This window comes from Trachemys scripta, chromosome 3, assembly GCF_013100865.1.
Source record: "Trachemys scripta elegans isolate TJP31775 chromosome 3, CAS_Tse_1.0, whole genome shotgun sequence".
NCBI lineage: Eukaryota > Metazoa > Chordata > Testudines > Emydidae > Trachemys > Trachemys scripta.
The window spans coordinates 32,064,224-32,083,119 of NC_048300.1; the positions used below are offsets into that span (position 1 = coordinate 32,064,224).

General features: G+C 40.4%; 1 protein-coding gene across 2 annotated transcripts in view; it reads left to right on the top strand.

The window, feature by feature from the left end:
- The window catches only part of SPTBN1 (spectrin beta, non-erythrocytic 1), a 196,511-nt gene that overhangs the window by 54,546 nt on the left and 123,069 nt on the right, over window positions 1-18,896 (top strand). Inside the window, exon 2 of one of the 2 annotated variants that reach the window (XM_034764396.1) lies at window positions 1,792-1,988. In XM_034764396.1, the coding sequence (XP_034620287.1) occupies window positions 1,841-1,988 (148 nt within the window). In that variant the 5' untranslated portion in view covers window positions 1,792-1,840. Of the gene's footprint in view, window positions 1-1,791; window positions 1,989-18,896 lie in introns of those variants that run through there. The other variant, XM_034764397.1, reaches the window with a different exon arrangement.

Consider the following 18,896-nt stretch of genomic DNA (forward strand, 5'->3'; position numbering starts at 1 on the left):
AGTCAGGTCTTGTGTGTTTAAAATATTGGGCCTGATCCTGCAATCCTTACTAAAGCCTATTGAAGTTAATATGCAATGCCTGAGAAAGGACTGCAGGCCTCAGTCCAAAATCAGTTTGCTATGTAATTCTGTATTGTCGTAATGACCTGTCTTTTTATAGAATTTGTGGAGGGGAGGGGAATCTTTTTATTTTTATATATATTAAACTAGATTCTTTAAATTTGTTGACATTGTCTATGCCTGTGTAGTACATATTGTTTGTATTTAGGGTGACCAGACAGCAAGTGTGAAAAATCAGGACGAGGGTGGGGGGTAATAGGAGCCTATATAAGAAAAAGACCCAAAAATCGGGACTGTCCCTATAAAATTGGGACATCTGGTCACCCTATTTGTATTGGATTTCCTCATGCCCTGACCCTCTTTTTCATATTTTTATGAGTATAGCTTTTATCAGTGTCGTTGCTTTATGACGGGAAATGGTGCACTTGATTTTATATTTATTCTTTATCCTGTACATAATTATTTAAAGGCTTACAGCAAATATTTTGGGCCCAGTTCATTAGAAATATTCAGTCCACGTATGCACAGTTTGTTTGTAACTGATGTACTTTTCCCTAGCAAAGTACGGTACTTTTCTTTTCTAATCAAGAGCAGATGTTACATCTGCATCTCCCCAGAGGTGCAAGGCAGCACATCCACAGAGAGGCATAAATGAGAAGTAAGAACCTGTTTATATCCCTGCACAGTCTCCCTGGGCCTTAGGTTTGGGTGTGCAGGGGTAAACTGTTACTGCAAACTCAGGACTCCAGCCCAAGTAGGTGGGCAGGGGAGTGAGTAGAGCCTGGACTCGATTACCCAACACTGTGGCCACTGACACAAGGTGCGTAATAAATATGCTGTTGGTATAGCACCAGTAGAAAATTATGATCCCGCTCTCCCTCCCCCCGTCTCTCCCCTTGCCTATGGAGGGCTGATTCCTTCCTTACATTGTTCCTGTGATGGCATCAGTGAGCTTGTGTTAGAAGTATACTGCAGACCTTAGTCATGCTTGTAAAATGTTTTAAGATCCTTGGATGGAACACAGTAGAGATGTGCTAGATACCATCCTGCTGATTGCAGGATAACAGCCTAATGGATTATTTATAGTACGTAATGATTGGTATGCTACCATTTTGTTGCTGAAATAAGTACAAGGAAATGGTGGTTAGTGCTGTATGTCACTGGACAGGATTCCAGGTTAATTCCCTGTGATAGTCATTTGATCAGACTTTACATATGCAGAAAGTAATGTTTCTTCATCTTCATATTAAATATTCCTGCTTGTCAAAACACTCATCTAATGAGTTTACATGAGTGTGTTTTTACTTTTTGACATGAGTCTGCACCTTTTTGGAAATGTGTCTAGGTCTTTTTTTGCACATTAGGTTTTTTGTACCTAACACATCTAGAGTTCATGTTTTACAGTCATGTTTCACAGGTGTAAAATGCAAACAAATTCCCTTTGAAAATAACTATGGAAATATCTTATTGTGCCATTTAGCATGTTCCATTCCCTTTGTTGTGAGTCATGATGACCCTATTTATTTTTTACTGGAAGTAAACGTTATTCAGTGGATTTCAGAAGGAGTGGTAGGCTGTTAAGACTTCTGAACTATATTGGAGCCGTTTCGTCGGTTTACTGAGTGGAAGCCAGTGACTTTGAAGCCGAAAGTCCTGAGTTTGAATCTTATTGCATATTTTCAATGTATGTGTATAGTTCTAAGCGACCACCCTATTTTTTCCTTTCTACAGAGCTGTTTAAGGAGAAGCTGATGCCAAGGATAGGTTAAGAAGGTTCAAGATGACAACAACAGTAGCGACAGACTATGACAATATTGAAATCCAACAGCAATACAGTGATGTGAATAACCGCTGGGATGTCGATGACTGGGACAATGAAAATAGTTCTGCACGACTGTTTGAGCGATCCCGTATTAAGGCTCTAGCTGGTAAGCATTCAAGTGATGAGAACTCAGTGCAAGTAGTAACAAAAAAAGATTTCCATTCAGTAGAAATCTGATGTGATACGAGTGAATTATTGCTTGATGTGATACCCCAAGGTTTTTAAAATATTCCTCCTTGAATTTTGCATGTATTTGCCCCTGTTAAAAACATTATATTGTCAGCCTGAAAGCACCAAAGCCCAAGACTCAAAACTCTAATATAATTGAGTAAAAGACCTTATTTATTTAATGTGTAGTGTTTTGGGAGGAGAATACTACCATTGTAAGGCCTTTATGACATGCCCTCAGCAGTGGGTCCCACTTGGAACTACAGTTCTTCCTTGCCATGTATGAACCCAGTCCAGTGCTTAATTTGTAATAAAAGAGATGCCAGGGCTAAAGCAATTTTTTTACATTCATAACTGATGCAACAAGCCCAGATGTGCCGGGGCTATGAACTGCCAAGCCTGGAGGTGCAGGGGCTCAGCCCTGGCAAACTCTGGGACAAATTAAGCACTGACCAGGCCCATTTCAGAACAGTTTCCTCTCCAAATCAACCCATAAAAGCTGCCATGGAAACAATACCCCTCTCCAACCTCTGCTAGCCTGAGGAGTAGGAGATTGAGATTCAGACTGAATAACTGACATACTGAGGGTCAGATCCTCTGCTCATTTTACACCCATTTAACCTGCTTGATTTCATTGGTGTTGCATGGAAGTAGTTGTAGACAGGTTTTGGCCCTCTATGTACTGGCTTAATCTTTAAAGTGCTAGATGATAGAATCATAGAATATCAGGGTTGGAAGAGACCTCAGGAGATCATCTAGTCCAACCCCCTGCTCAAAGCAGGACCAACACCAACTAAATCATCCCAGCCAGGGCTTTGTCATGCCGGGCCTTAAAAAACCTCTAAGGATGGAGATTCCACCACATCCCTATGTAACCCATTCCAGTGCTTCACCACCCTCCTAGTGAAATAGTGTTTCCTAATATCCAGCCTAGACCTCTCCCACTGCAATTTGAGACCATTGCTCCTTGTTTTGTCATCTGCCACCACTGAGAACAGCCTCGCTCCATCCTCTTTGGAATCCCCCTCCAGGTAGTTGAAGGCTGCTATCAAATTCCCCCCTCACTCTTCTCTTCTGAAGACTAAGTAAGCCCTGTTCCCTCAATCTCTCCTTGTAAGTCTTGTGCCCCAGCCCCCTAATCATTTTCGTTGCCCTTTGCTGGACTCTCTCCAATTTGTGCACATCCTTTCTGTAGCGGGGGGCCCAAAACTGGATGCAATACTCCAGATGTGGCCTCACCAGTGCCGAGCCCTCTATCTGCTGGCAGTGCTCCTACTAATGCAGCCCAATATCCCGTTAGCTTTCTTGGCAACAAGGGCACACTGTTGACTCATATCCAGCTTCTCATTCGCTGTAATCCCCAGGTCTTTTTCTGCAGAACTGCCGCTTAGCCAGTTGGTCCCCAGCCTGTAGCAGTGCATGGGTTTCTTCCATCCTAAGTGCAAGACTTGCACTTGTCCTTATTGAACCTCATCAGATTTCTTTTGGCCCAATCCTCCAGTTTGCCTAAAACAACAAGGAGTCTGGTGGCACCTTAAAGACTAACAGATTTATTTGGGCATAAGCTTTCGTGAGTAAAAACCTCACTTCTTCCGAAGAAGTGAGGTTTTTACTCACGAAAGCTTATGCCCAAATAAATCTGTTAGTCTTTAAGGTGCCACCAGACTCCTTGTTGTTTTTGTAGATACAGACTAACACGGCTACCCCCTGATACTTGACAGTTTGCCTAGGTCACTCTGGACCTATCCCTACCCTCCAGTGTATCTACCTCTTCCTCCAGCTTAGTGTTATCCATGAACTTGCTGAGAGTGCAATCCATCCCATCATCCAGATCATTAATGAAGATGTTGAACAAAACCGGTCCCAGGACCGACCCCTGGGGCACTCCGCTTGATACTGGCTGCCATCTAGACATTGAGCCATTGATCACTACCCATTTAGTCTGACGATCTAGCCAGCTTTCTATCTACCTTGATACCAAACCTGGCTTTATATTATGTACTTTTGGTCACTGATGATTATAAAAATATTATTACCATATTTTCTTTTGTTTCCCCATTTCCTCAATATTGATGGCCTAATAGGGATACATTTAGTACTGTACTAAATTTGAAGAGCTCATATACTGTACTATCCTTGGAACAAGCTAGAGAAGTTGATCTGCTAATGGCAGGCTGTGGGTAGCTTCTATTTTGGTCCATTCTGGCCTATTTGCAACCTTATCATGTCCATACAAAGAGTGTAAAGGAAGAGGCTCCTTAATGCACTTTAACAATACCAACTGCCTCATTCATTGCCCACTGTTGTCAATGGGCGTTCCCGAATACCTTGCTGTGATTTAACTTTCCTTTCCCAGAGCCTGAAAGTGAAAATTTTCAGGCAGCCTGAGTCAGTTCCCCTGAATGATTTGAATTCTTTGAAAAGGAGGGACTTAACCAGTGTGATTATTTGGCTAGATTATACTGTCTGCTGAATGTTATATGTACACTTTAAAATGTAACATTTCTAAGCGTTGTCTTGGAAATACATGTAGATGCTTGATATTTTTAAACAGTTTTTCACATATAGCATTGTTGAAACAGAATGTTTTTACCCATTCTTCACAGAATACTTCAATGGGTGAATAAACTTGTCCTGCAACTCAAAATAAGTTCCTATCTCCAGTGTACAGAAGAGAGACACATTATATTTTTGAGAAATATGGACCTACTGCTTAAAAAACAAGACAACAGAAGGCCAAATTCTTTTGTCAGTTACACCAGTATTAAACAAGAGTAATTCCAGTGAAATCAGTGGAGTTATTCCAGATTTACATTGGAGTAACTGATAACAGTTTTTATTCAGTTTGTTTATCCAAATGCACACAGTCAGAGTCCAGAGTGCAGTAGTACCTTTTTCATTCTTACATTAACTTTCTGAATAAACTGTTATGGGGGATGGACCCGAAGGCGTTGGCGAGGTCGAGCCACGCTATCGAGCACTGCTTCTGCGTTCTCCTGGTCGTCTGGATGACGGTCTGGAAGAATCCGAAGAAGTGAGGTTTTTACTCACGAAAGCTTATGCCCAAATAAATCTGTTAGTCTTTAAGGTGCCACCAGACTCCTTGTTGTTTCTGTTATGAAATGTCACTCTTAGCCACTGTGATTTACGTTTTTTACAAGGTAGGTGGTCTCTGATGGCTCATGCACATGCCCTTCTCATCTAGAATATAACATCTGACTAAATTTAAAGCAATGTTTTGACTAGTCTGCTATGGAAGTAAGTCTAGAAATCAAAACTACTTCAGTTACATACATTAGATGGGAATCTTCACAGTTTTTAAAATTTTGGCTGCATATTCAAATTATTTTGATTCATGGTCCTATAATGTACAACACAGCCAGCAACATTAATTTCTAGATCCTAAAGGAATCTGAAGGACAGTATAACTTTCACAGTTTCACAATCTCTTCTCTTAGCAAGGTTTAAAACACTTAAGCTGTCCTTAAATGGAGAAATGCTATATTTTGAGGCTTTTGCTATCAATAGTAAGTTCTGATGAAGATGTAAAATTATCTAAATTAATAAATGTTTCTAAAATCCATGCCGTCTCCTTTCTAACTACATTCTGATCATCATGCAAATTGTATTTGACTTATTTTATTTTTTGTTTAAAGGCATGTGATTATTGCATATTAAAGGTTACACATTAACCAAGTATGTTTGAGTAGCAAAGATATTATGTCATGCCCTCTTAGCTCTGAGGTACTATACTGCAAAGTAATTTTTATGCTTTCTGTAAATGATTTCCTGAATCCCATGGTAGCATGCCCACATTCCTGACCTCTGAACAAAATGCCTCAGTAGTGTGGGACATACTGTGAGCAGGGAAAATGGCTCAAAATGTGTTGAGGTTCCTGGTCATTGGAATTTTGATTAGAAGAACAATTACAAATATAACAATTGTTAATGTCTTAAAATATTTTATTTATAAAATTTACTTTGGCAAGGTATAGGTACTCTCTGCTTTTATTCATTAGAACCAAACTCCGGGACAAATCCTGAAAGGTGCTGCGCGCCCTCACTCCACCTATTGAAGTCAATGGGAGTTGAGGGCTCACATCACCTAGATGTTTCTAAGTATCGTGCAGGATCAGGCTTAGAGCTAGGTAACAGGAATATGAAATAGTTCATGCAGCTAAATAAAGGCCAGATCTTGCAGCTCTTACTCATGTGATTAACCTGTTGACTTCAGAAGAACTACTCATGAAAGGGATGAAGGACTGGGTCTTAATTCTAAACTTTGTTACTTTCAGAAGACCTATATTTTTTTTGGCACTCACAGATTACATCAGCACAGTGTGAAATTGAAGTTATAAGGTAAATGTCTGCCCGGAAATGGTGAGATTTTTTTTAACTAAATTTTTTTAAAAATTAGGGCCCGATTCTGATCTAAGTGACACTGACTCAAATCAGCAGTGATTCCAGTATGAGATCAGAATCAGGCCCTGTGACCTTTAAAGTTTGACATTACATGAGCAAATTGCATTTTACTACTACCAAGATACAATACTCTGCATTTTACTTTTATCCAGTAGATTTGATGGTATTTTTCTTACAAATATTACTAGCAGGAATTAGGCACCTGATATAGCTCCCATTGAAATCAGTTGCTTCATTGACTTCCATGACAGCTAGATCACACCCTATCTAAGTAATAAATAATAAACATGAAACAATCACTTTAAGGATATATAAGTAGGTGCTTAAATAATTCAGATAATCTAAAAGAAACACCAGTTTCAAAGCAGAGCAGATTTGATATGCAGCTATATTTAAATATACTCACTTCTCTAGTAGGGGAATTGATTAGGTTTTTATGTGCATTACTCACCATTATAATTTTTATACACTTTTACCTCTTTGACTTTGCATTTTCTTGTTGGCATTGTGAGCACCTTGTGGCAAGAGGCTATGGCTACACTAGAGAGTTTACAGCAGCGCAGCTGCACTGATGCTGTCTGTGTAGCCACTTTAAGCCGATGGGAGAGAGCTCTCCTGTTGACTTAATCTACCCCCAATGAGTGGCGGCAGCTCTCCCACCAACATAGCACTGTCCATACCAGTGCTTAAGGCAGCGTAAATTATGCTGCTCAGGCTAATTCACACCCCTGAGCAACATAATTTATGTCGACTTAAGCTGTAGTGTAGCCTTAGCCAGAGACTTGGCTTGTTCCTTCCACTGGTGCAGCACTGCTTGAAATACTGGCATCACAGAGCTTTATTTCAGATCAAAGGTTCTAGTTATAGTCTGAACCAATACTGCAGGCACTCTCCCTGATGGATGACCTTTCTTCAGTCTCACCAGGCAGACAGGCAGTTTCAGATTTTTAGCAGGGGGTGAGGGTAGTTAACTATTGGAGCAGACAAATAAGGCATGTGGTGGATTCTTGAGGTCTTTAAACCAAGACTAGTTCTTTTTCTGAAAGATATGCACTAGTTCAGTCATAAGTTATTGGGCTAGATGCAGGAATCGCTGGGTAAAATCCTATTGCTGTGTTGTGCAGCTGGTCAGACTAGATAATCATTCAAGTATCAGAGGGGTAGCCATGTTAGTCTGGATCTGTAAAAAGCAACAGAGTCCTGTGGCACTATAACTTGCTCATCTTTATGACCAAGCATATAGTAATGGGAGCCATTATTGTTGACAACAAGACCCTGCACTCTTGAAAGAAAATACTTATACATAATTTTGCTTCTTCTGATGCAGCAGAATTCACTGTTACCAACAGACAACACTTTGGCCAAAAATTAATCCTCCATCAGTCTAGGACTGTATATCCTCACTGTTCTCTTATTAATCTGGATAGTATATGGGATGGTTTTGTTGACCTGTTCCTCTTCCATTAAGCCTAAACTTTGAACTGCTAATTATCCACCCAATTTTAGCTATCTCCAATGATGGGTATATGGAGGGGATGGTGGGGAGAATTCTAGGCCTTTGTTATGATAAAAGTTAAAGATAAGTAAAATATATTCAAATCATCCATTCTCTCCCCACATCAGTTCAGAACCTTTAAATGATACTCTACAAGGTTCAGAGGTGTTCTAGAACACAAGAGCAGGGGTATTCTAGGACCCAATCCAGTGCCCATTGAAGTCAATGCAAGTGTTTCCACTGATTTCATTGGGCTTTGGTACACAACTTCACCAGAGAAAGAGAGTTCTTCTCTTTCCTTTTGTGTTTTTTAATCAAATAATCTTTTCTATCTCTGAAAATATTTCACCCACCTGCTAGCTTCTCACTGTCTGCTAGCAAATTGAATTTAGATGGACACTGGCTCTTTCTGGATGTTCCGGATCAGAGCAGGTCACCAGATTATAAAGCAGGCTCCTTTTCCAATTTGGCCATCTCCCGATGGCAACATTTTTCTTTTCTGAAGTGACACATGAATGACAGGAGCCCTAGATAACTACAGCTAAAGATCACCCAGGAACATGTAGCTTTTTCAAGACATCGCTCTTTCTCTGAAGTGACAGGATAATCAAAAGACATATTTGACTAATATTTGTACCTTGACACCTTCGTACACAAGGCATGCCCCAGTAAGCTGTCATTGCCAGACAAATGTTTATTAACTTTAGTTCTTCTGATCCTTGTGATAGGATGCTGACACCCTGATCCCTCTTTGGATGGACAAAATTGTATTCGCTCTTGCAGGACTGACCAGTCTGCCAAGTGGTATAGCGCTAGATTCCAACAAAATAAATGTAGGGCCTTGTAACCTATGGTATTTCCCATTATTAAATCTTAGGAAAGAAATTGTTTTCCAAACATGCTCATAGCGCTATGATTTAACGACAGTAGGCTTTTTAGAAACACATTAGATTAAACTTTGGAAGAGATTTCTCGCTTCAAAATTTCAGGTCAAATTAAACATCAGATTAGTGAGAATCTATAGTCTCTCAACCTACTCTACAGATAGAAGTGTCAGTCAGGTAAAAACTTAAAAATCACAAGCACCATATATCAACCTTAGGAAATATATATTGTGTTAGGACCCATAACACAAGGATCCATGAAAAGGGTAGTTTTAGTCAATGTTCCATAAATGGACAATGTCTTTAATTTCCCTTCTAGAGAAATGGAGCGCTTTGCTCAGTTTTGCTGTTAAGAATGGCTTTTCTTCTAAAATGATTAAACAGCTCTGGTTGCTACAACCATTTGAATATGGATACAGGGAGATTCATCATTAAGTCTGTGGAATTTTCTCCTGTCAATATATTGCTCTTTATAAAATGCATATCTCCATGTCCCTGTTATCCTACCCTATCACAAAACAGTCTGTTGTGTATCTCAAATCCAGCATTAGTCTTAGAGAACAGATCGTGATTCTTTATGCACCCTTATAAGTAATGGTAGTAACGAGTGGCACTGCTGCAGGCATTAGCGACTGCACAACCCATGCTTCTGTAGTCAGTGTGAATAATCCTACTGGTTCAAATGCCATCTGCCACATAGCGCATTCTTAGGAAGCAGTGTTAGGAAAAGTATGCCACCTCCGAAATACTCCATTTCTCAACTAGATGTTAATAAAGAATTAGCCCAAATTTTTCAAATATGCTTTCCTAAAGCTATTCACTTAACTCCACATTTTAAATGTTAATCTTTGTCCCTCAGGTTTACCTGAGAAAGTAAGAGTTAGGATACTCTATCCTCAGCCCACAAAGCATTCATGTTTAGGGAGCGTTAACAGCCACATTTGACCTTAAACGTTACGGTTGTGCGTGGGGACAGGAGTGGTCTTTTAGACAGACAAGACCCAAGCCATGCATGGCTCATCGTTCTTTGTCAACAACTTGAGTTGCTTCCATAAGCAAATAGTAGGAAATGAAGTTGTCAAAGAGTTTATCCTGTTCATGTATTTTTCTTTGTTAATAAGGGTAGTATGGGGTTTTTTAGGCTGAAGACAGAAAAATTCATACTGGAGATGTGCTGGGCAGCTACAAAGTGAGTCTGTCCTATGGGTAGATACACTGTAGCCCTTGGACACAATACTTCAGCTTGAATTTGGACTACCCACATTTGTTCTCTAGGCCCCCAGAGAACCTCATACACTGAGTGCATTGTGGTAGACATTTTTATTTTTTACCCAAGAGTATTTAGTCATTTGGATAAAACACAAATAAACAGCTCCAGATCAAAAAAGGGAAAGACTTATCAAGTTACTGCGTACGTTACTTTTTAGGCATACACTTGTTTGCCCTTGCTATCTGTCTAACATATCGCTAGTACCAAAGTTTCTGCCCCTTCAGCTTATGAAGTATCCAATAAAAATATACAGTCAAAATAAAGTATTGAGTCCAAAATCAGTAACAAAGGAATATAAAGCAATGATGTAAATTTTGCACCCTTATCAAAGCTAAAAAGGCTCATTCATACATTTAAAAGATACTATTGAGATTAATCTTTTCCAAAATATCTTTCATGAATCTTTGTCAGGTAAGATGTCTGGGATCTTAATAAAAATAAGTACATTGATTTTAAAAAATAAGCATTTAAGTGGAGTGTAGTCTGGATGGATACTTCTAAATAATATAGAAGCGTTCAAGGCCTCACAGACAAATGGAGATCAGGTATAAAGGACATCTGAAGGATTCACTTGATACAAAAGAGAAACATAAAACCCACGGTGCTGAGTTAGCAGATGCACCTCTTTCACTGTGTATTTCGTCAGCTGGAATTCTTAGGGCTGCTCAAAGACTGGAAGTCTTTCCGATTTATTTACTGTAGCAATGCATAACCCACCCAGGAAGACGGAAAAGAAAGGAAATGCATATGATCCATTTCTGGTTGCTGAGATCCCCACAAGCCTCCTTAAAGTCCTATTCCGTTTCTTTTTCCTCTGTTTTTTTCCTGACCCCTTTTCTTTCCCAGATGACAGCACTATAACAGCGCTAAATCTAGCCTAAATTTTCAAAAATGTGCATTAATTTTTGGTGCCTGAGGTTTGATTTTTCAGAGGTATTGATCACTCATTGCACCCATTGATTCATTTAGTGGTGTGGGTTTTCAGCACCTCTGAAAGTTAGAGATATAGGTGTCTCAAACAGGACACTTAAAATGAATGGGTCCTTTGAAAATGTAGGCCCCTAAGACTAAGAGAAGATACATTTTATTGCCACATACAAGCATATCCATCCATCCACAACCATCTCGTGGGTAGCACCCATACAGCAGAGCAGTTAATTTCCTTCCTTTTGGAGACCAAGCATATCACTACCACTTGCTGGGTTACACCTGATTTGAAGAGAAGGGACCGTGGTGATCTCCCATCAGGTGTGTGTTAGCACTGTGCTGTATCAGCAGTCTAGCAATTTACAGTTCTTTGCTAATCTGATATTTTGCCCAGTAGTCCTATATTCTGGCAACAAAGTGCAATTAAAACTAATTTAAGAATTTCTACATTTTATTACACCAGGCCGAGGAAATGATTATTTCGCTTACACTTCAAGGGAAGGGGAGAGAGAGAGGGGAGAAAATTGTAGCAGTTGCTCCATTTAGGTTAACAGCTTCGTGGCCAGTTATTAACGTCAAGTAAAACATGACCTTAGTAACTTTTAGTTTTAGTACACTAAAAACTTTTTCTGGTCTAGTAGTGTCAGTTACAGGTATGATTCCCCCACCCGCCCAAACATTTCTGTATTGGCAAAAGCTCTAGTGTAGATTCAGTTATACCAGCATATACTTATAGCTTATTTTGCTTAGGGAACCAGAGCAAAAGCCCTTTTTTTGCCATTTATAAACATATATAGTGTCTACACTAGGAAGGTTTGTTGATATAGCTGTCTCAGTACAGATATACAGGGAGATCTTTTCTAGTGTAAACCTGGCATGACACAGTTAGGGCTCTACTTCTGGAATGGCTTTTTAAGCTGTAGTCTTGGAACTAGTGCCTACTGGAACCAGCATAGAATCAAGTGAGCTGGAGGGAAAATGAGTGATACATTCTAGTCCCAAAAATCATGGATATAATTTTAGCATCTAACGTGGCATTGAGGGAGGGAGTGTGGCAGAAGAGCTACTGTTACATTTTTGTACCTTACCTGCCATACTCATATAGACCAGTGGTGAGCACTATGCTGTCATGATAATATTTAAAGCTTAACCCCATCTGTCCCTAGTAAATGATTTAGTTGATTTTAAGGTTGTTGAGAGAATTAAAAAACAAACAAACAAAAAACAACAGATCAGCAAGCAAGTAGCAAAATTGTTTATTTTTGGCTTATTTCATTCCTTCCTCTTCCCCCCGCATTTTAAAAAGTCTTAACAGGCTGATGCAGAGGAAAATTACATACATGGTGTGACGGGATCCCTGGGATACAATCTGAAACTGGGGTACCACAGTGCCCACTTAACTCTCCAGCCTGGGCTGTCTCTCACAGTGCTCTGCTAGTGACAAGCAGCGAACCCCTCCAGGTGATGTTATCACTCAGCACAACAGCAAGTGGAGCCCCATGCCCAGCTAGATTGTATGAATGCTCCCTGAGCCACTCACAAATCACACAGGGAAAGGCACCAGCCAATTCCCCCCAGCTCCCCAGCCTTGCACCCCAGAACTGTTCCATTTTGCCCTGGTCAGAAGCCTGACCAGTGGACATTTATTACCCAGTGCACCCTTCTCTCAATGTGGAGAGGACAAACACAAGCCTTTGTAAACTGAGCTGAGATTTCCCAAGCACATCAACCAAACACACTGTTTTAGGTAAAATATAAAACAGGTTTATTACTTACAGAAATATTGATTTTAAGTGATTATAAATGGTAGGCACAGAAGATCAGAGATAGTTACCAAAGAAAATAAAAGATAAGCATACAGTCTACATCTTAAACCTTATTACACTAGGCAGTATTTGGATCAAGCAGTTTTCTCACCCCACTGGATGTTATAGTTCTTAATACACAGGCTTCCCCTTTTAATCCTGGGAATAGTGTCCTTAGTTGAAGTCTTTGTCTTCCCAGCATTCTTGTTGCGTCCAGCATAGGTGGGGGAGGAGAGAGGCCAAGGCACAGTGCCACTGTCCCTTATTTTATACCCTCAGTCCATGTGCCTGGAAAACACTAGCCCAGACATGTCCTGCTGGGCTTTGCTGACTCATGGAGTTGAGCAATCTCCCATTGTGTGATGCTTGTGCAACCTTCTTACAGTATTGTAAATCCCTTGTTTATAACTCCCCTGCTGATTAATGGTCACTTATCACCCTCCTGGGTGGGAATCACTACCCTTGTTGTCACTGTGGAACTTGCAGTAGAGACTCTCAAACTTACAACGTATTTTGTAACAACCATGCAACAAAATCTCATAATTTCATATGCACCGATGATATACATATTTGGACAGAACAATAGGTTTCAGCAAATCATGATCTTTCATATGAGATCTTACATGGCATGCTTTGTATGAAATATCTCATAATTATATGACACCAGTGAATATTGGGGTTCTAGGGTGCTGCTTTGAGGTACAGAGTGCCACACATGGATCAATCTATCTATCTATCGTACATACAGCAGTAGATATACAAGTAAATGGTACAAATGATACTATTTTTGGAACAATATCATTATACATAGTTTGGCACATAGGCAATTGGTACAGCATTGTTACAACTCAGAAGAAAAGCATGGTTTTGGTATGGCATAAACACAGGTGTTCATTATGGCCCTGTTATCTCTCAGTAGGTGCAGGAGTAGATGTTGTAGGAATACATATTTTAAATATGGCTAGTATGCAAACAGCCCAGATACATAAATCAGTTGCTTTCCCGCTGCGATTAAATATCAGATCCATGTTCCTGTATAATTCCTTGATTATAAAACCAGTTCAAACCAGACTGCAAAAAGGACAAATGCTATATATATTACCAGTTTGTTTAAATGATACACCATGGTTTGTTTTAAGGGTAGTAATTAAAATTATCAAATGATACGATGAATTGGTTAAAGGAACTGATTGCTTGATGGCAAGTTAATAGCTGTGTGAAACAGAACACAAATTGCCCAGGTATGACAAGTGTAACGGTCAGAATAGACTTTGATCTCAGGCCTAGTCTACACTGGGGGTTGGGGAGGTGAGCTAAATTGGTCTAAGTTACGCAACTTCAGCTACGAAAATAGTGTAGCTGAAGTTGATGTACTTAGAGCTACTTACCGCGGTGTCTTCACTGTGGTAGGTCGACTGCTGATGCTCCCCCATTGACTCCGCCTATGCGTCTCGCTCCAGTGGAGTACTGGAGTCAACGGGAGAGCGCCCAGCGGTCGATTTATTGCATCTTCACTAGACGCGATAAATCGACCCCCACTGGATCGATTGCTCTAGTGGTAAGTGTAGACATGCCCTTAGTTAAGTATCTTGGGAGTAGTATAGAATGTGAGCAGTTGCTGGCAGCATGTGCTGAAAACTCTGAAAACCATAGTTGTTTTATGCCTCCAGCTAAGCTCTATTGGGGCCGGCAATAGCTTGTAAGAAGTGTCCTGCTTTGAGCAGGGGGTTGGACTAGATGATCTCCAGAGGTCCCTTCCAGCCCCCACTGCTCTACAGCCAAAATGCTTCTGAAATAAATGTAGGCAAACTTTACTAATTCTGGGTCACTGAGAACGAAAATGATGCTTAAAATTGTTGATTGGCTCTAGTTTTCAAGATATGCTATTGGTTCAGTATATACGACCCTTGACTTGGGAATGACGGAGGATAAGTGAGTTATAAAGGGAAGGGATCTCAATTTAAACCAGAGATGACTAAAATACATCTTTGACTGGATCTATGAATAAATCTATGACTGGGTTTGGACAGTACTTGCTTTTTAGGCAAAACAATGAATGATGCAATCTGAAGCTGGTATTGCATCATACATGATATGAATTGCATCATGTTATTCCTAGAAGTCATGGATGATGCAATCATAGCAAAGCTTACATCACTCTGCTGAACAAATTGCCCTATATCAGCTCTAGAAATCATACAGTGTCGTGCTTTCTTATTTGTCAGTGTTTGATTTTGCAAAGGGACACATTTCTGTTTAGCCAAAGTGAGCAGAGATGCCTCGTACTTGTGTGAACAGTGCAGATAACTTCTGCTATGTTTGTGGTGAAGTGACTTTTGCATCACAAAAGCGCAGTATAACCACGATGGTTAAGAAAGCCTATCACCTTTATTTTGGCTGCAAAATTGGAGATCAGGACAAGAGGTGGGCCCCACACATATGCTGCAACACTTGTGCAACAAATCTTCGCCAGTGGTTGAACAGGAAAAGGAAATCTATGCCTTTTGCAGTGCCAATGATTTGGAGAGAGCCAACAGATCATACCAGCAATTGTTACTTCTGCCTGGTGCCTCCAGTTGGGAAAGGTGTGTCAAAGAAGAAAAAGTGGACTGTGCATTATCCAAACATTCCATCAGCTATATGCCCAGTACCCCACGGAGAAGGACTGCCGGTTCCTGATGCACCAGAATCATTCTCACTTGAGTCAGACGAGGAAGAGGATGAAACTTCTGGTCCTGAACCATCAATGTCACAGGACCCACATTTTCTCCCATCCTCCTCCTCTGAACCACACCTCATAACACAAGGTGAACTGAATGACCTTGTCAGGGATTTGGAACTACCCAAGAGTAAGGCAGAGCTGTTGGGCTCCAGACTACAGCAGTGGAATCTTCTGGCAGGTGATGTTAGGGTTTCCATGTTCCGTGACTGTCAAAAGGATCTTGTCCCATTCTTCTTCATGGAAGGTGATCTTGTAGCCTGCAACAACATCGATGGTGTGATGGCAGCCCTCAACATCGTTCATGATCCAGATGAGTGGAGACTGTTCATTGATTCATCGAACACGAGTCTTAAAGCTGTTTTACTGCATAATGGCAATGTTTTGCCATCAATTCCAGTTGGTCATGCAGTCCATATGAAGGAAACCTATGACAACATGAAACAACTTTTGAGGTGCATAAACTATGACCAACATCAGTGGCAGCTTTGTGGCCATTTGAAGGTTGTTGCTCTCTTGCTTGGTCTGCAGACTGGATACACAAAGTACTGCTGTTTTCTCTGCAAATGGGATAGTCGTGCAAGAGATTCCCAATACATCAAGAAAGATTGGCCACTCCGACAGTCATTGGAGCCTGGGAGGAAAAGTGCTCAGCATCCACCACTTGTTGAATCAAGGCAGATTTTGTTACCACCCTTACACATCAAGCTGGGTCTGATGAAGAACTTTGTCAAGGCCATTGACAAAACACAAGCAGCTTTCAAGTACCTCCGTGGAAAATTTCCAAGGTTAAGTGAAGCTAAGATAAAGGAAGGTGTCTTTGTTGGTCCTCAGATTCATGAACTTCTTTGAGATGATGCATTTGACCATGCACTGCGTGGCAAGGAAAGGACGGTATGGAAAGCCTTCCAGTTAGTGAAAATAAATTTTCTCGGAAACAACAAGGCAGACAACTACAGGTCGTTGGTGGAAAACCTCCTCAAGGCATACAAAAGCCTTGGTTGCAACATGTCACTAAAGATACATTTTTTGCACTCTCATCTAGATTTTTTTCCACCGAACTGCGGAGCAGTGAGCGATGAGCACGGTGAGCGATTTCACCAGGACATTGCAACAATGGAGAAACGCTATCAGGGCAAATGGAGCCCATCAGTGCTTGCAGACTATTGCTGGACAGTGACAAGAGATGCTCCATTTAATGAATACAAGAGACAAGCCAAGAAGCGCCGAGTAGACACTGAATAGGACTAAACTATGTACATAATAGTTTTTTGCCTTTTGTTTCATAATGCATTTTATTTATATAACCCTTTTGCTGATTTTTAAAGTGTTACATAAACAGGGCAGGTGAAATATTATCATGGAAAGCAACCATAAACGCATGAAAAGACCTAGGTTTACAATTTATGATTAAAACTCTATCTACACAATATACATAGACATAAAATGTAAAAACTTAAATATCTTAGGCCTTGGCTACACTTACCCGCTAGTTCGACGGCTGGAAATCGAACTTCTGGGTTCGACTTATCGCGTCTAGTCTGGACGCGATAAGTCGAACCCGGAAGTGCTCGCCGTCGACTGCGGTACTCCAGCTTGCCGAGAGGAGTACCGCGGAGTCGACGGGGGAGCCTGCCTGCCGCGTGTGGACCAAGGTAAGTTCGAACTAATTCGAACTAAGGTACTTCGAACTTCAGCTACGTTATTCACGTAGCTGAAGTTGCGTACCTTAGTTCGAATTAGGGGGGTAGTGTAGACCAAGCCTTAGAAACAGTAGCCAATCAGTTGTTTTAATTGTCATATTTGAATTCAGCACATCAAAATACATAATAAATAGCACATTTTATCTCTGAAGCAGACAACTTCTCAAAAATTTTAGACCAGTGTATTCTGTGAGCCCAGCATCTTGCCTGTATATTGAGCTCTGGGACTGGAATGCAGGCACCATATTTCCACCACTTAATCTCACAGAAAGAGCTCCAGGCATGCATCAGTCTTCATGCACAAAGAGGGATGAACTTCATGCTTCTGTGATTCAGCTGAAGACAGAGTGATTTGTTAGATTTGGTGGTTTAGCCAAATGGAAACTATTCAAAAGTAAGTGTAGAGCATCTAAGAAAGTAAAGGAAGTGATAAAAGCTCATTAATTGTATAACAGAGAGCCATCTTTGCACAGTGGAAAGGAGGCTGGAAACTTGGTATAAATGTAGATGATTATTATTTTATTATTATTATTTTTTTTTTTGCATGTGAAATTCCCATGAGGTAACAGAGAAGTCAGTAAGCCTATGGACCTGATTCTGTTCTCTTACACAGTTGTTCTCATGTTAACTGCATTGACTTCAGTGCAAATGATTCTTGATTTACATTGCTGTAAGTGAGAAGAGAAAAATGTCATAGGACTCCCTGATTGGTGCAGTACAGTTCTATCCGGTCTGTCTTTGTTTTCATCACCCGCTCATCACTATGGTATCTGAAGAGAGTGGAGCACTGTGGAGATGTGCTTTTGGCTGCCTGTGTTGCTGAGTTAAGTGGGCTGTAGCTTTCTGCATCAACTGGAGCAGGACAGGCTCTTAAAAGCAGTAAAGAGAAGGCAGGATATTATTTATGAAGAGAACTAAAATACTTCTGGGAGCCAAGTTGCACAGAGAAGAAAGGAAAAGTGCTCATGATTAGTAAGAAATCTTTCATGGATGACAACCTGAATGCTAGTGCATAGGTGCTGGAACTAGGGGTGCTGTCACACCCCCTGTCTTGAAGTGGATTCCATTATATACAGGGTTTACAGTTTGGTTCAATGGCTCTCAGCGCCCACACTCTAAAAATTGTTCCAGAGTCCCTGCACTAGTGAGATGCCCAACTGAACATTGGTTGTATCAGATGAAATCACGCTAAAGCACATGTTTCTGGAGGAGAGCTATCAGTCTAGAATGGAAAACGACCAGAACCTCAGCTGGTGTAAATTGCCATAGCTCCAATGACTTCAGTGAAACTGTGCTGATTTATACCAGCTGAAGAGCTGTCCCAGAACGAAAATCCAGAAGATTTAAAAGGCTAAAATCTACTACTTTTGTTATTATTATCATCAACATTTTACATATATTTAACAATTAGCCCAGGCTCTTTTCTGTGCTGGGTACTGCTTATAGCATTAATTTAGTAAAATACTTAAGCATGTGCTTCATTTTAAGCATGTACTTAAATGTTTTGCTGAATCATGACTTTAAAAAATAGTTTCTTGTTGATAGTTGTCCACACGCCAATAATGGCAGATTTTTTAAAAAAGACTTAAGACTTCCACCAGCGATGAATTTGTCCCATAGT